Source organism: Giraffa tippelskirchi, chromosome 3 (assembly GCF_054371585.1).
Source record: "Giraffa tippelskirchi isolate mGirTip1 chromosome 3, T2T-mGirTip1v1.2.pri, whole genome shotgun sequence".
Classification (NCBI taxonomy): domain Eukaryota; kingdom Metazoa; phylum Chordata; class Mammalia; order Artiodactyla; family Giraffidae; genus Giraffa; species Giraffa tippelskirchi.
In genome coordinates, this window is record NC_137277.1 from 105,370,997 (window position 1) to 105,384,859 (window position 13,863).

General features: G+C 41.4%; 1 protein-coding gene and 1 long non-coding RNA gene across 14 annotated transcripts in view; one reads left to right on the forward strand and one right to left on the reverse strand.

Moving 5' to 3' along the window:
- Nucleotides 1–3,156: 3,156 nt before the first annotated feature.
- Nucleotides 3,157–9,535, reverse strand: LOC145541476 (uncharacterized). Its single transcript, XR_014079045.1, has 4 exons — nt 8,786–9,535; nt 5,433–5,698; nt 5,201–5,342; nt 3,157–4,590 (listed from the first exon to the last, which is right to left on the reverse strand). It is a non-coding gene; the product is annotated as an uncharacterized LOC145541476 (long non-coding RNA).
- A 278-nt stretch (nt 9,536–9,813) lies between these two features.
- Nucleotides 9,814–13,863, forward strand: part of STAM2 (signal transducing adaptor molecule 2) — a 46,801-nt gene continuing 42,751 nt past the window's right edge. For 4 of the 13 annotated variants that reach the window (XM_081578056.1, XM_081578057.1, XM_081578061.1 and 1 more), the window contains exons 1-2: nt 9,814–9,932; nt 12,514–12,683. Coding sequence is in view for 9 of the 13 variants with exons in the window: in XM_081578049.1 (XP_081434175.1) it covers nt 9,893–9,932 (40 nt within the window). In the remaining 4 variants the exon portion in view is untranslated. Of the gene's footprint in view, nt 9,933–12,513; nt 12,741–13,863 lie in introns of all 13 variants that reach the window. The other 9 variants (XM_081578051.1, XM_081578052.1, XM_081578058.1 and 6 more) reach the window with 3 other exon arrangements.

The following is a 13,863-nucleotide window of genomic DNA, read 5'->3' on the forward strand; positions in this document are numbered from 1 at the left end:
GAAAAGAGGTAAAAGATGAAGATGGGTAAAAGAAGGAAACATGTATTTTTGGAAAGAGAAGTATCATGAGACATAAGTAATACATACAAAAGACACCTCTATTTCCTTCAACTGATTTTCACAATGTTGTAGTGCTAGCTCTGTCTTAAATACTAGCCACTAGCCACATGTGGCTATTTAATTAGCTAAAATGAAATAAAATGTAAAATTCAACATCTTTTCAAGTGATCAATAGCCACAGATGCCTAGTGGCTACTATACTGAACAGTGCAATTACAAAACACATCTATCATTGCAAAAAAATTCTTTTGTAAAGGCTGTAAGTGCTACTGACCACATACTATGCAAAAAGCTCTTATGATCCTATTTAATCTTCATAGAAAACTTAAGAAGCATATATTCACAAATAAGAAAACTGAGTTCCTAGAACTTAAGTATTTTCCCAAAGTCACATAGTCAGTGGCAAGGCCATGATTTGAAATTTCCTCTGACTCCAAAAACTGATGCTTTAATCCATGGAAAATAAGGTTACTGGATAGGGGAAAATTGAGTTATTTACTAGAGACAATGACAGCCCAGAGTGAACTTTCTATGGCAGGTAAAATCCAGAGTTTCTCAAGTAAGGGAACAAAATCATAAAGCTGTTGCTTCGGGAGAATTACGTTGGTTTTGGATGCAGGGTTAGGCTAGCCCATGTGATGTCTTGAGGAGAAAAAGGCTCCCTCTCTGGGAGAGATGTAGCCTACGGTTAAAGCCTCAGTTAACAGAGCATGAAGTACATCCCAGACCCCTTCTCACCCCCTACAATGGGTGCCCTGTCTCAAAGGGAAGAATTAGAAGGCACAGAGGAAAAGAGAGCCTGGAAGAGAACAGAGATGATGCCAAGGAGAGGGGGTGAGCGGACAGCAAAAATTTTTAAGCAAGAAGTGAAACAACTGGGTTTTTAAAAATTGGAAAAATAGAAGCAGAGTTAGAGCTTCTTCAAAGGTTTCTAGTATGTTGGTCCAAAATATCATGCTTGTGACAGAAAAGAGGCAGACAAAAGCCAATTTCCACTTTCTAGTCCAGAATCTAAGGAGCTTAGGAGTTGTCACCCTGGTCCACATAACAGGAAGAAAATAGCTGAACTGAAAATCAACAACTCGTCTTAGGTCCAGCAGAGAACGGGGGTCACAGGGCAAACTGCTGCCCTAAAGTTGGAAGGACAGGCAGACATAGAGAATCACAACTTAACTAGAGCAGAAGCTCCTGCCACAACCAGTGCTGAGGTAGGAAAACCTGAACTGTAATTGATGAACTGCTGGAGGCTCGCCACAGACAAGTGTGAGAGTTAAACACTTCAGGAGGACCCAGTAATAGGGAGGCTCCCACATTTTTGTAAGTTTTACCTCTAGGAGCCTTATCAGATTCCCATAATGAAGATCGGAGAAAATCCCCTTTTGCTTCTGACAGAGGGAGGGAAAAAGTAACCATACTGGAGTAAGCTCAAAGCATTCTGTTCTTAAGGAAGTCTGACCTCAAAAGAAACTATTTTACCAGATTCTAACCAACTAGGGGTTTATCAGAGCCTAAAAAAGCTATGACAAACCTAGACAGTGTATTGAAAAGCAGAGACATCATTTTGTCAACAAAGGTCTGTATAATCAAAGCTACAGTTTTTCCAGTAGTCATGTATGGATGTGAGAGTTGGACCATAAAGAAGGCTGAGTGCCAAAGAATTGAGAATTGATGCTTTTGAACTGTAGTGCTGGAGAAGACTCTTGAGAGACCCTTAGACAAGAAGGAAATCAAACCAATCATTCCTAAAGGAAATCAACCCTGAATATTCATTAGAAGGACTGATGCTGAAGCTGAAGCTCCAATACTTTGGCCACCTGATGCGAAAAGCTGATTCATTGGAAAATACTCTGATGTTAGGAAAGATTGAGGACAAGAGGAGAACGGGGTGACAGAGAATGAGATGGTGAGATGGCATTGCTGACTCAATGGACATGAGTTTGAGCAAACTCCAAGAGACAGTGAAGGACAGGGAAGCCTGGAATTCTGCAGTCCTTCGGGTCGCAAATAGTCGGATGCAATTTAGTGACTGAACAACCACTACCACCAACCTGGCAGAAGGGAAACCCCCAACTCCAGCCCTCCCTAGCCTTCCTGTCTCACCTAAGAGGGGAAGAGGTAAACCTGAGAAGTACTCTTTTACCTAGTCCCAGCCCAGACACAGAAGCTCAGTAAAGATTGAGACTCAATCATAGCAACTAGAATACATCCCCTCCCCCAACACCTCACCACATCAACAGGGCTCCTGTGATAACAGAGGACTACAAATGAAAGGACTACATATCTCAGATTGTGTTTAAGAAGTCTCTCAGGAACCCAAAGACAACAGGAGAGACAAAAACAAGAAAACCAGAGGAAATTAAGTCTCTGACACCTATAGGTACAGCAAATAGTAAACACAGCCTAACACCTAGCTAGATAAACAATTGTCAGAACTAGACTCAGATCTGTCAGGGATGTCAGAATTATCACATCAGGAATTTGGATGAACTATGGTTAACATGCTAAGGCACTAATTGGAAAAGTGGACAGCATATAAGAACAGTTGAGTAATTTAGGCAGAGAAATGGAAATTCTAAGAAGGAATGAAAAGGAAATACTAGAAATCAAATATAAATGTGTGTGCATGCTCAGTCATATCTGACTCTCTGCGACCCCATGGACTGTAGCCCACCAGGCTCCTCTATCCATGGGATTGTTCGGGCAAGAATATTGGAGCATGTTACCATTTTCTCCTCCAGAGGATCTTCCCAACCCAGAGATCAAAGCCCCTTCTCCTGCATTGGCAGAAGGATTCTTGACCAGTGAGCCACCTGGGAAGTCCAGAAATCAGACATACTATAATAGAAATGAAGAATGTCTTTAATGTGCTTGTAAGTAGACTAGACATGGTCAAAGAATCTGTGAGTTTGAAGAAATGTTTAACATCCGTGCCATGTCTAAATCTAGTTCTGATGCTTGCTCTTCAAAGTGTTTTGTTTTGGCTTTTTGTCTTCTAATATGCCTTGTGAATTTTAGTCGAAAGCCAGACATGACATACTGGGTAAAAGGAACTGAGGAGAACATGCCTTTTTCATGAGGTTTTATGTTTACCTGGCTAAGGGTTAGGTTGTGCTCCACACAAGACTTACTGTATCAGAAACTCTGCAGGAGGCTGCAGAAATCTGTATTTTTTAACAAGCTTTCCAAGTAGTTCTGATGCCAAATGTTGAGAACTACTTCTGCAGCATCACAATTACGAAGATCATGGTAAACTGGATTTGCGTACAGGTTAAAGGGCATGCACTGGCTTCTATAATAGCTCTAGCATTTGAAAGACGTGAAAAGTATGAAATTGTTAGTTGCTCAGTCATGTCTGAGTCTTTGCGACCCCGTGGAGTGTAGTCCCTGTCCTTGGAATTCTCTAGGAAAGAATTTTCTAGGAATGGGTAGCCATTCCCTTCTCCAGGGGATCTTCCTAACCCATGATTGAACTTGGGTCTCCCACACTGCAGGCAGGTTCTTTATCATCTGAGCCAACAGGGAAGCCCTTGAGAAAAGTGAAGAGAATTATAAAAACTGTGGAACTAGCTGGCTGTTGCTAATTACTGTTAAAGTGCTACAGGAAGGAAATGACAAGCTCAGGTTAGGCAGCTCTCTACTCAAGGCACATCACGAAAGCTAGGAATCTTCTAGGCAGCCTTTAGAGAGAACGTCAGAACCAGTTTGCCTTTGAGAAATATTTGATTCTAAGACTACAGCAGAGAACATATAAGATGAGCCTAGAGCATCTTGTAGCACCAGAAAGTAAAGAAATGCTCAAAAAAAAAAAAAGATAGTGACACATCAAAGGGACGTAGAAGTCAACTGAAAGAGCTCCCAATGACCAAAGCTGGAACACTTTAAGCAAAAACAAACACAACAGCAACAAAATGTATTACTGGATTATAACCCAAAGTATTAGATAAATATACATGAGTTCATACTGATAGAAACAATTTAATAAATAGGTAAATATGAGAGAAGAGACGAATTTTCCTTATAGGAGAATTCCAATAATGTGCTTATTACAAGTACTCCCCTCTACAGAAGGTGAAGTTTATGGCCCTCCGTTTCCCGTAAGGGTGGACTAGACTCTGTAACCTGCTTCCTAAGAACAGAGTAGGGAAAGGGAAAAATATTAACTTTGAAGTGGAGAAATTTGGCAAATGCTACATTTACCAAGTGCTAAAAGTTACCATCACCAGATATCATGTACTCATTACAGTAATGTGATGAGGACACTCCGCCTTTGTGATATTCTTTCCAAAATCCCACAACACTCATCTAAGCATGAGAAAGACATTAGACAAACTTAGATTCAGGGATAGTTTACAGGATATCCGGTCAGCACTTCTCAAGACTGCTAAGGTCGTGAAAAGCAGGGAAAGACTGAGAGACTGTCACAAATCTGAGGAGACTAGGGGAGGTATAACAACTTACGTGAATTGTGAAACTCCGGTTTGCAGAAAAGGGTTAGCATAGCAGGTCTGAGACTGCAATCCTTAGAAAGGCCTGCTTGTCATGCCATTATATAAAGTAAATCAACAACAAGGATTTATTGTATAGTGCAAGTAACCATAATCAATATCTTCTCATAACCTATACTAATGGAAAAGAATCTGAAGCTGTACACCCAAGACTAACACAGTATTGTAAATCAATTATAATTACATTTTTAAAAAAGCAACTAGAGATTATCATATTAAGTGAAATAAGTCAGAAAAAGGAAGGCAAATATTGATATCACTTACATGTGGAGTCTAAAATATGACACAAATGAACCTATCTATGAAACAGAGACAGAATCAGGGACATAGAGAATAGACTGGTAGTTGCCATGGGGGAATAGGATGGAAGAGGGTTGAATGGAGAGATTGGGGTTAGCAAATGCAGACTGGTATATATAGAATGGATAAATAGCAAGATCTATTGTATAGCCAGGGAACTATATTCAATATCCTGTGATAAACCATAAAGAAAAAGACCATGAAAAAGAATGTGTGTGTGTGTGTGTGTGTATAAAACTGAGTCATTTTGCTGTACAGCAGTAATCAACATGACATTGTAATTCAACTATAGTTCAATAAAAAATAAATTTGAAAAAAGGGAAAAGGCTGCTTACAAGGTTGACCCTTGAATGGCATCTGGGAACTTAGATTTGGGGAAAGTTTCCACAGTATCCCTGATAAGGATGGCTCCTGGTGCCTGAAGTGTTTGTACAAACAATATGGTTTATGCTGAACATCTGCTTTCCTTCTGAGAGTCTGGAAATATAGGCAGGTGTTAGGTAGAAGGTGACTGTGTGACTAGCCCCCAATAAAAAACCCTGGGCATTGAATTTTCAATGAGCTTACCTGGCAGATGACATTTCACATGTTTTACGACTCATTGCTGAAGGATTTAGGCAAGTCCTGTGTGCCTCCCCTGAGAGAGGACTCTTGGAAGCCCATACTCCAGACTTTATCCTATGTACCTTTACCCTTTGCTTATTCTGTTTTATATCCTCTAGTTGTTAAAAAATACAGTCATGAAGGTGATTATATGCTGAATCCTATGAGTCCCAGTGAATCATTAAACCTGGTGGTGATGTTGGGGATATCTGGCACATCAGAATTGGATTCTGGAAGAAAAAAAGAGGCCATTAATGTAAACGTTAGTAAAATCCCAATAAATCTGGGGTTCAGTTAATAGCAATGAACTAATGTTAGTTTCTTAGTTTTGATAAATTTACTATGGAAATGTAAGATGTTAACCACAGGAGAAAGGAGCGAGGAATAAATGAAACCTCTCTGTACTATCTTTGTAACTTTCTTGTAAATCTAAAATTATTTGAAAATAAAAATTTTATTTCAAAAATACTCAAACCCATGGATTGAACCCACATCTCCTGCATTGGTAGGCAGGATCTTTACCACTGAGCCACCTGGGATGCAATTGTGAGAATGTGTTTAGTTGCTCAGTTGTGTCCAACTCTTTGCGACACCATGGTCTGTAGCCTGCCAGGTTTCTCTATCCATGGGGATACTCCAGGCAAAAATACTGGAATGGATTGCCATGCTCTCCACCAGCGGATCTTCCCAACCCAGGGATCGAATCCAGGTCTTACACATTGCAGGTGGATTCTTTACCATCTGAGCCACCAGGGAGGCCCAATTGTGAGAGTAACAGAACTTAAAAGAAGGTTGAATTCACAACCCACAGCAGAGTGTAGAATAAAGTCAGGGCCCTTCACGGGAAAGAATGAGACCATGAGACCTAGGATGATGGGGATATCTGGGTGGATACTCTGTAAACTCTGAGCTGATAGATTACCTCAGTATCCTGGACCCACAGAAGTGGTGTGCTTGACCCTTCTAGAGTACAGTGGCTCCCATAGCCTGAAGACCATGGAGAAGCTCCATCTGAGAAAGATGCCTTCCAAGATGTGACTTTCCCTTCTCAAGATTTCCCTTTTGATCCAGAACCAACCAAATCACTGCTTTCTCTGCTTACTTTGATCCTTATTTTCTGAAGTACTGAAAAGAGGTTATGTTCCTTAATCGTTTGCAAGGGAGAAAAAAAAAAAGATTTCCCACAACCCCCTTCAGTGTTTCTAGACCAATAACTAGCGTCAAGTTTCATCATGGCCTGACTGGGGAAGCACTGACCCTTTTATGGAATAAAAGAGTTATTCACCAAATTCGTACTGGCAGAGTTGGAAGAACATACCTGGGGATAGATTTTGGTATATGTTCAGAGAAAGTGGTGTGAATTAAGAATACAGATTTGTAGAGTGTAAACCTAAAATAACAACAGCAACAGTTAACAAATAAACCGTAGACTGAATTCAACTGAAATTGATGAGATTATTTTATTATCAGGGAGACTAGGGCTCAAAAGAGGTTGTACTACAGAAATTTTGCACATCTGAACTTGTGGACTGCCATTGACATATCTTTTAATTCTTCAATAACTTCATTAGCTGAAGTAACAATGAGCTATCTTTGTATCTCCCTGTTTTTAATACAGGGTCTGGATCTTAGTGACAGATTTTTTTAATTGGATTCACCAAGAGACTGGAGTTACTTGGCACAGAAAAGTAAATACCTAGAGATTCTTGAGCATTTTTGCTATTAAAGATGTGGAAGAGCTAAGGAATCTCTTTAAAATGTGAATACTTTCCAAAGGCAAATTCTCAGCCCTTTGATCTTATCTCAATACAATCTCCTCTACAACATCTCTTCAAGTGCCTCAGTAGTCTCCTAAACTGGCTGTCTGGCCTGCTTCTTAACATATATCATGCACACTGCGGTTAGATAAGTATCTGGAAACTTTTTGTGTACTCCTCTGCTGCTCAAAATCTTTAAACGATTATCTAGTGCCTTGAGTGATAAAATTAAAAATTAAAATTAAAAATTCTTAACTTGCTCCTTCAGGCTGTTTCCCATCTGTTTCCTCTTATGTCTATCTAGCCTCATTTTCCATTCCAACACTATCTTAATCCCAGACAAATCCACTTAGAAAATCTCCAGATATATTTTGAACATCCTAGGTTCAATTTTTTTTGGAAAATCAGCTTCTATTCACCTGCAAATGTCTCCTCATTTGTTAACCTATCTTTATGACACAAAATGCAACCACTTTTCTGAACTATGCCATGTATAAGGGTTCTCTCGTCTTTGTTTCATATCTTTATACCAGAGGTTGTAAAATGGTTTTGTTTGGCCCATTGTTAAAATGTTGAAGTCATTTTTAGGATTAAAAAAATTATCATTGATAAATTGGAAGCTCTAGTAGGGTCCACCCTTCAACTAATGGCTTAAGTTTACTGGTAGTTGCCAAGTACTGTTTGGTTGCATTTGAAAGGTATTTATTAGGTGCTGGACACTGTTTTAAATGCTGGGGATACAGCAGGGAACAAAATAAGTATGGAGTTTACATTCTAAAGAGAGAGACAGAAAACATAGTAAGTAAATTATATAGTGTTGTTTATTATTGTTTAGTTTCTCAGTCCTTTCCAACTCTGAGACCCCATGGACTATAGCTTGTTACGCTCCTCTGTTCATGATATCTCCCAGAATACTGAACTGAGTTGCCATTTCCTCCTCCAGGGGATTTTCCCAACCCAGGGATGGAACCCACATTTCTTCCGTATTCCAGGCAGGTTCTTAACCGCTGAGCCACTGGGGAAGTCCCACGATATACTAGGAATTTTTTTATATATTGAGAATTTATTGGCCCTATTATGATATATAATACATTATTTTGAACTGTGGTGTTGGAGAAGACTCTTGAGAGTCCCTTGAACTGCAAGGAGTGCCAACAGTCCATCCTAAAGGAAACCAGTCCTGAATATTCATTGGAAGGACTGATGCTAAAGCTGGAACTCCAATACTTTGACCACCTGATGCGAAAAGCTGACTCATTGGAAAAGACCGTGATGCTGGGAAAGATTGAAGGCAGAAGGGGACGACAGAGCAAGAGATGATCGGATGGCAGCACCGACTCCATGGACATGAATTTGGGTAGGCTCCGGGAGTTGGTGATGGACAGGGAAGCCTGGTGTGCTGCAGTCCATGGGGTCGCAAAGAGTCGGACACAACTGAGCGACTTAACTTAACTGAATATATTATGAATCGATTAACGGTACGGAAAAATAAAACAGTTAAGAGAGTTTGGGAGCGTGTGGGTGGGAACGGTGTTTGCATTTTCACACTCATTTCAATACCTGGCTGGCTCCGATGGGAGTCTGTGACCCCAATTATACACCAGGATCGTCGTAGACTGTCACATATATGCTATACACTATCCTGATAAAATTGTCAGCAATTTGAAGGCAGGGAGTGTGCCTCATTCGTCTTTGTATTCCCAGAAGAAAGACTGAAGGCAGAAGGGGACGACAGAGGATGACATGGTTGGATGGCATCACCAACTCAAGGGACATGAGTTTGAGCAAGCTCCGGGAGTTGGTGATGGACAAGGAAGCCTGGCGTGCTGCAGTCCATGGGGTCGCAGAGTCGGGCACGACTGAGCGACTGAATTGAACTGAGTCCAGCAGTATTCTCATGGCGAGACCACGATGAAAAGCGAAAAGAGAAAAGTCGGCACAGAGCCATTGTTACTTCGGCCGCTGCTTCTAGGGTGGTTATTCCTGCGGAGTTTAGGCGCCGGAGGAGAGTGCCACCCTGCAAGCGCCATGGGCAGAGCCAAACCCTTCGCCGACTCTCTGCGCTACCAAGGCTCCTTCCGTTTCCAAGGCAACGGGACTGTGACGCGAATGCAGCCGCGGCCCCAAGGCCGTGTGGCACCATAGCTTAGAAAGGAACCAATCTGGAGAGAGCTTTGTCGTCTGAACCCGCGGCCCTAGACGGAGAACCCCGGACGACCGTACCCCCTGAGAAACTGCCGCCGGCAGCGCAACTTCCGGGGCTCGTGCTTCGCCCAGTCCCAGGCGCGACGACTTCCGGCCCCGAAGGTCCCCGGCTCCGTGGCTTGCCCGGGTCCTAGGGATGGGCAGGTGGCCGCGGCGGCCGCCTGACCCCTATTGGAACTTCGGACCAGGGCTGCCGCCTCCTCCCTGCAGGCGGCGGACACAGGGACGCTGAGAAGACGTCCGCGGCTGGCGGGATCTCTCGCCGGGAGGAGAGTTGAGGGCGGAGCGCGGACCGGGAGCTAGCCCATCAGGCGGGAGCCGGGCAGGTGCGGTGGCGGAAGTGCCGGGACGTGGTCGGGGCCGAGCTAGACGTCTAGGAAGCCGCAGACGCGGGTCCTCCAGCTCCGAGCAGCTGCCGAGCCCCTGCGTGATCGCAGCGACGAGGGCTCGGGTGCCGGCGAGATGCCTCTGTTCACCGCCAACCCCTTCGAGCAAGATGTGGGTAAGTGCTGGGCCCAGCCCCGGACCGCTGTTTGTTGTGCTAGAAAGTGGGCGGTGGCGACTCTGGGAACTGGAAAGCCTAGCAAAGGGGGCGGCGCCGCCGCTCATAGGCAGCCAGAGTTTTTTTTGAGAGAGTGGGCAACCTCGGCGTGTCCCCAGCGGCCTGGGGAGTGTCTCCAGCCCACCTGAGCTTGGGGACCTCGAAAAAGGACCGTTCCCCTCGCCAAACTCAGGAATAGGGAGGAGCCTGGTGCTCTCTGGAGACTGCACTAATTGAGCATTTGCGGAGTTGATGACACAAACTTTCAGCTCCCACTAGAGCTGGTTGAGTCTGTGTCCCCCGGCCCTCCAGTCCCCTGCCCCGTGCTTAGGAAATGGTGCAGCAGACGCTGTTGTGTAGGGCACTCAACACTTGGAGACTTAAACTTGTTCTCGTTCAGTAGAAGGAACCTGTTTTACCTCGTTTATATCCGGATGCGTACGAACCGTGATAGCAACTATTTACGGTAGTTGGAAGTGTTACTCTACCCATGGATGGCGCAAGTGCTATAAGGTGTTTTGTCTTACGTTATGAAAAGGAGAACCCCAAGATTTCAAAACAGTCCAGAACACTGGATGTTTTACTTGTTGAGGGGTGTTCAGTGGTTATGGAGTGAGAAAAAGATGAACTGGGTATGAGAACTTACTTGGTGCATTAGAAAAGCAGTAACTGAAGCTGACTAAAGTAAATATTGATCTTTTTGTAGCAGCAGTTAACTGTAGGTAGATTTTTAGGATTTAGTGTAATGAAACGCATAGCTGAAAATTGCCAGTCATACTGAATATTACACATCACAGAATATTGCACCTGTTTCATAGTTGCAATTTTGTGATTATGGGAAAAGTCTAGAAAGTGCCCTATTTTGGTTTGTGATTCCAAAAGTGCTTGTTCAAAAGTCTAATAACTATTTTCTATTTCCAGAGAGCTAGAAAATTTTATATATTTTGACCCTTTAAGTTTTCAAATATGTATTTCCATAATTTTATTCAGCTTTTTTCTTGGTAGTTTAACATTGGTGACTGGTATCAATCTCAGAAGCATCGCGTTGAGGCCCACAACCTCTGCCTTTGGAACACCTAATGTCTTCCTTCCTTGCAGTGGGACCTGCACTTTTTATTGTTGTTGTGAAGACTTTTGTTTTGTCCTAGTTTAAAAAAGAAAAAAGCAAACTAGAATAAGACAAATGATTTTCAAACTTAAAAACTGTGGAACTCTTCAAGGGAGATTTTTCCTGGAAGCCTATTGTTTTCTGATTGAAAACTTCTCTAATGAAAGTAAGCCTAGTTGCTTTTCTAAACCTACCCCTCAGTGGCTCCTGAGGTTCCAACATGGTTTAGTAGATCACAGTTTAGTACTGCTGTAGTAAAAGAAGCACTGCGCTTCAGACAAAAAAACAAAACAGAACAAAACCATGTATAGATTATTTAATGGGCAGTGGCATCAGCCGAAGCTTCAGGTACTTATTGACTTAAGTATGACTGACTGGAAATCAGTATCCAAAAGACAATTTAAAAATAAAATAGAAAGCTTGCTTGTAACTTCTTTTAGGCAGTGGTTGAAATTAATAGAGAAAATGGTATTATTTAGGATTTCAAATTGACTTTATATCTCTATCATAGAAGGAAAATTATATATTGCTTTTTTAAAAGGTTAAAGCCCTCTTTAATTTGAAATTAAAGTAATACAACAAGCAAGTCATTATTTAACCTGAGATGTCCACAGGAATGTTCCTTTGCAATGTCATTGTCCTTTTTACCTGCTCTCTTTGATTCAGTCGGATTTTTATTACCATTGTTTCTTTTTTGTCATTGCTTTGTTTACCTTTCATTTAACAAATAGGCATTGAGTGATTACTGTGCATCAGAAACTGTGTTAAGTTCTGGCGACACAAGTTTAATAAACAGACTGTGTTCCCTCAAGCAACTCTCTTTCTAATGGTGGACTCATACACATATAAAAAGATAATTGTAGGGACTTCCCTGGTGGCACAGTGGATAAGAATCTGCCTACAAATGCAGGAGACACAGGTTTGATCTCTGGGTCTAGGAAGATTCCACATGTGATGGAGCAGCTAATCCTGTGTGCCACAACTACTGAGCCTGTGCTGTAAAGCCGGCGAGCTGCAAATACTGCAACAAGAGAAGCCACCACAAATGAGAAGCCCATGCACCACAAGGAAGTATAGTCCCTATTCTCCACCGCTAGAGAAAGCCCGCAAACAGCAACGAGAGACCCAGAGTAGTGAAAAAGAAATAAAAATTAAAAAAAAAAAATTGTAATATAATGTGAAAAATACAATACTAGAAATACAGGCTATGCTTTATATTTTCCCTCTATTTAAAATGGTCATTTTCCCTGAAAAGAAGACAAGGACCTTCAGGCATACACTTTATCTGTATGGGTGCTGACACTAGCCTGCCTGTCTCCCTGCTTTCCTGACAGTACTTAAACCTGCAGGGAGTAACCACCTCTTACCGTGTTTATGATATGGTCATTTTATAATTAACTGAAAGTTGAAACTACCTTCCTTTGGTTCCTGCAGTCTCATCAGAGGGTGCACAATCTTTCTGATATCATTCATGTGGAGAAAAAATCCTTTGCTCCAGGCAGAAGGCTGTAGCAAGTCAAGATGTCTAAGAAGAAAATCATGAGTTGATGGTATTTGACTTGTCAAATGGAAGCAGGTCAAAGTCGAGGAGGTAAAAAGCTCTGGCAAGTTCCCGTTTTTATCTTGAAGTCAGAACCTATAAATCCTGAAGAATATGCTAGGTATGGTAGCATTAGAGCTCTTTAAATATTTATTGGAATTCTTCTAATCTGGATTTATTGTTTGTTTTGTTGAATAAAATTCCTCTGAAGCTGTGCTAAGAAAAAAAGAGAAAATATCCACACGGATCCCTCCGCTCACCCCCAGCCCTGAGTCTTCTCTTGAAGGGGGAGTGTAGGTTTCCTGAGGTGGAGCCTGGTTAGGGCAACCTTTTTAGGGGATTCCAAAGAGAAAGTAAAATGTGAGGGACACAGTCAACGATAGCAAGATTTAGTGATAGTGTTAAAAGGACTGATGTCATTTCCTTATATTCTGTATCAATTTTTTCCAGTCTCATGACATTGGTTCCCGAGTCATGACTGTTCTGCTCCCTAACTCCAGTTCTTATTTGCATATCTTTTTTTCTCCTTACCCAAATCAGGCAGTCTTTCTTGCCAGTCTCAGCCTCTATGCCATTTACTGTTCATTGATAGATTTTTGCTCTTTTTCAACAACTCTTGGTATCTCCTCCCTTAAGAGATATACTTAATTGTGTTCCGCAAAGCTGAGCTTAAACTCTGCCTCTATAAAAACTCTTCAGACACAGTGGATTGAAGTATGAACTGTATCTTAAAAGCAGACTTTTTCAGGTAAAATTTGAATGTATGTATTGCTGTGTCTTTGGCTTGTGTTGTGTTCAAATAAGTTGACAGTGAGGTGGCTTAGGATTTTCTGCATGGAATCTTTTTCTCCAATGAAATTTTACAAGAAACCCTAATATAAAAATAGATATTGGTAGCTCTCTGATAATACAAATTTACTTTATATGTTTTAATTTATTACATTTATGTAGTTAAGGCAATTCTTTAACACATGGAGTGGTTATAATCTTTATGAAAAGTTAAAATTAAAAAAATTTTTGATTATAGGTGAGAATGGTAGCCATAACTATCAGTTTTTTTCCCCCTATACTTTCTTTTGCTCATGTGGTACCAAAAATCCTAATACCTAGTCCTAATTAAAATAGTTACAAATTATAATTGATATATTTTGTAGTTTTTTAAGCAATGAAATATTTTTAGTATAAAGCACAGAATATAATGTAAACTTCTATTCCTATCCATCACCTCTGTCAAATCCTAACAT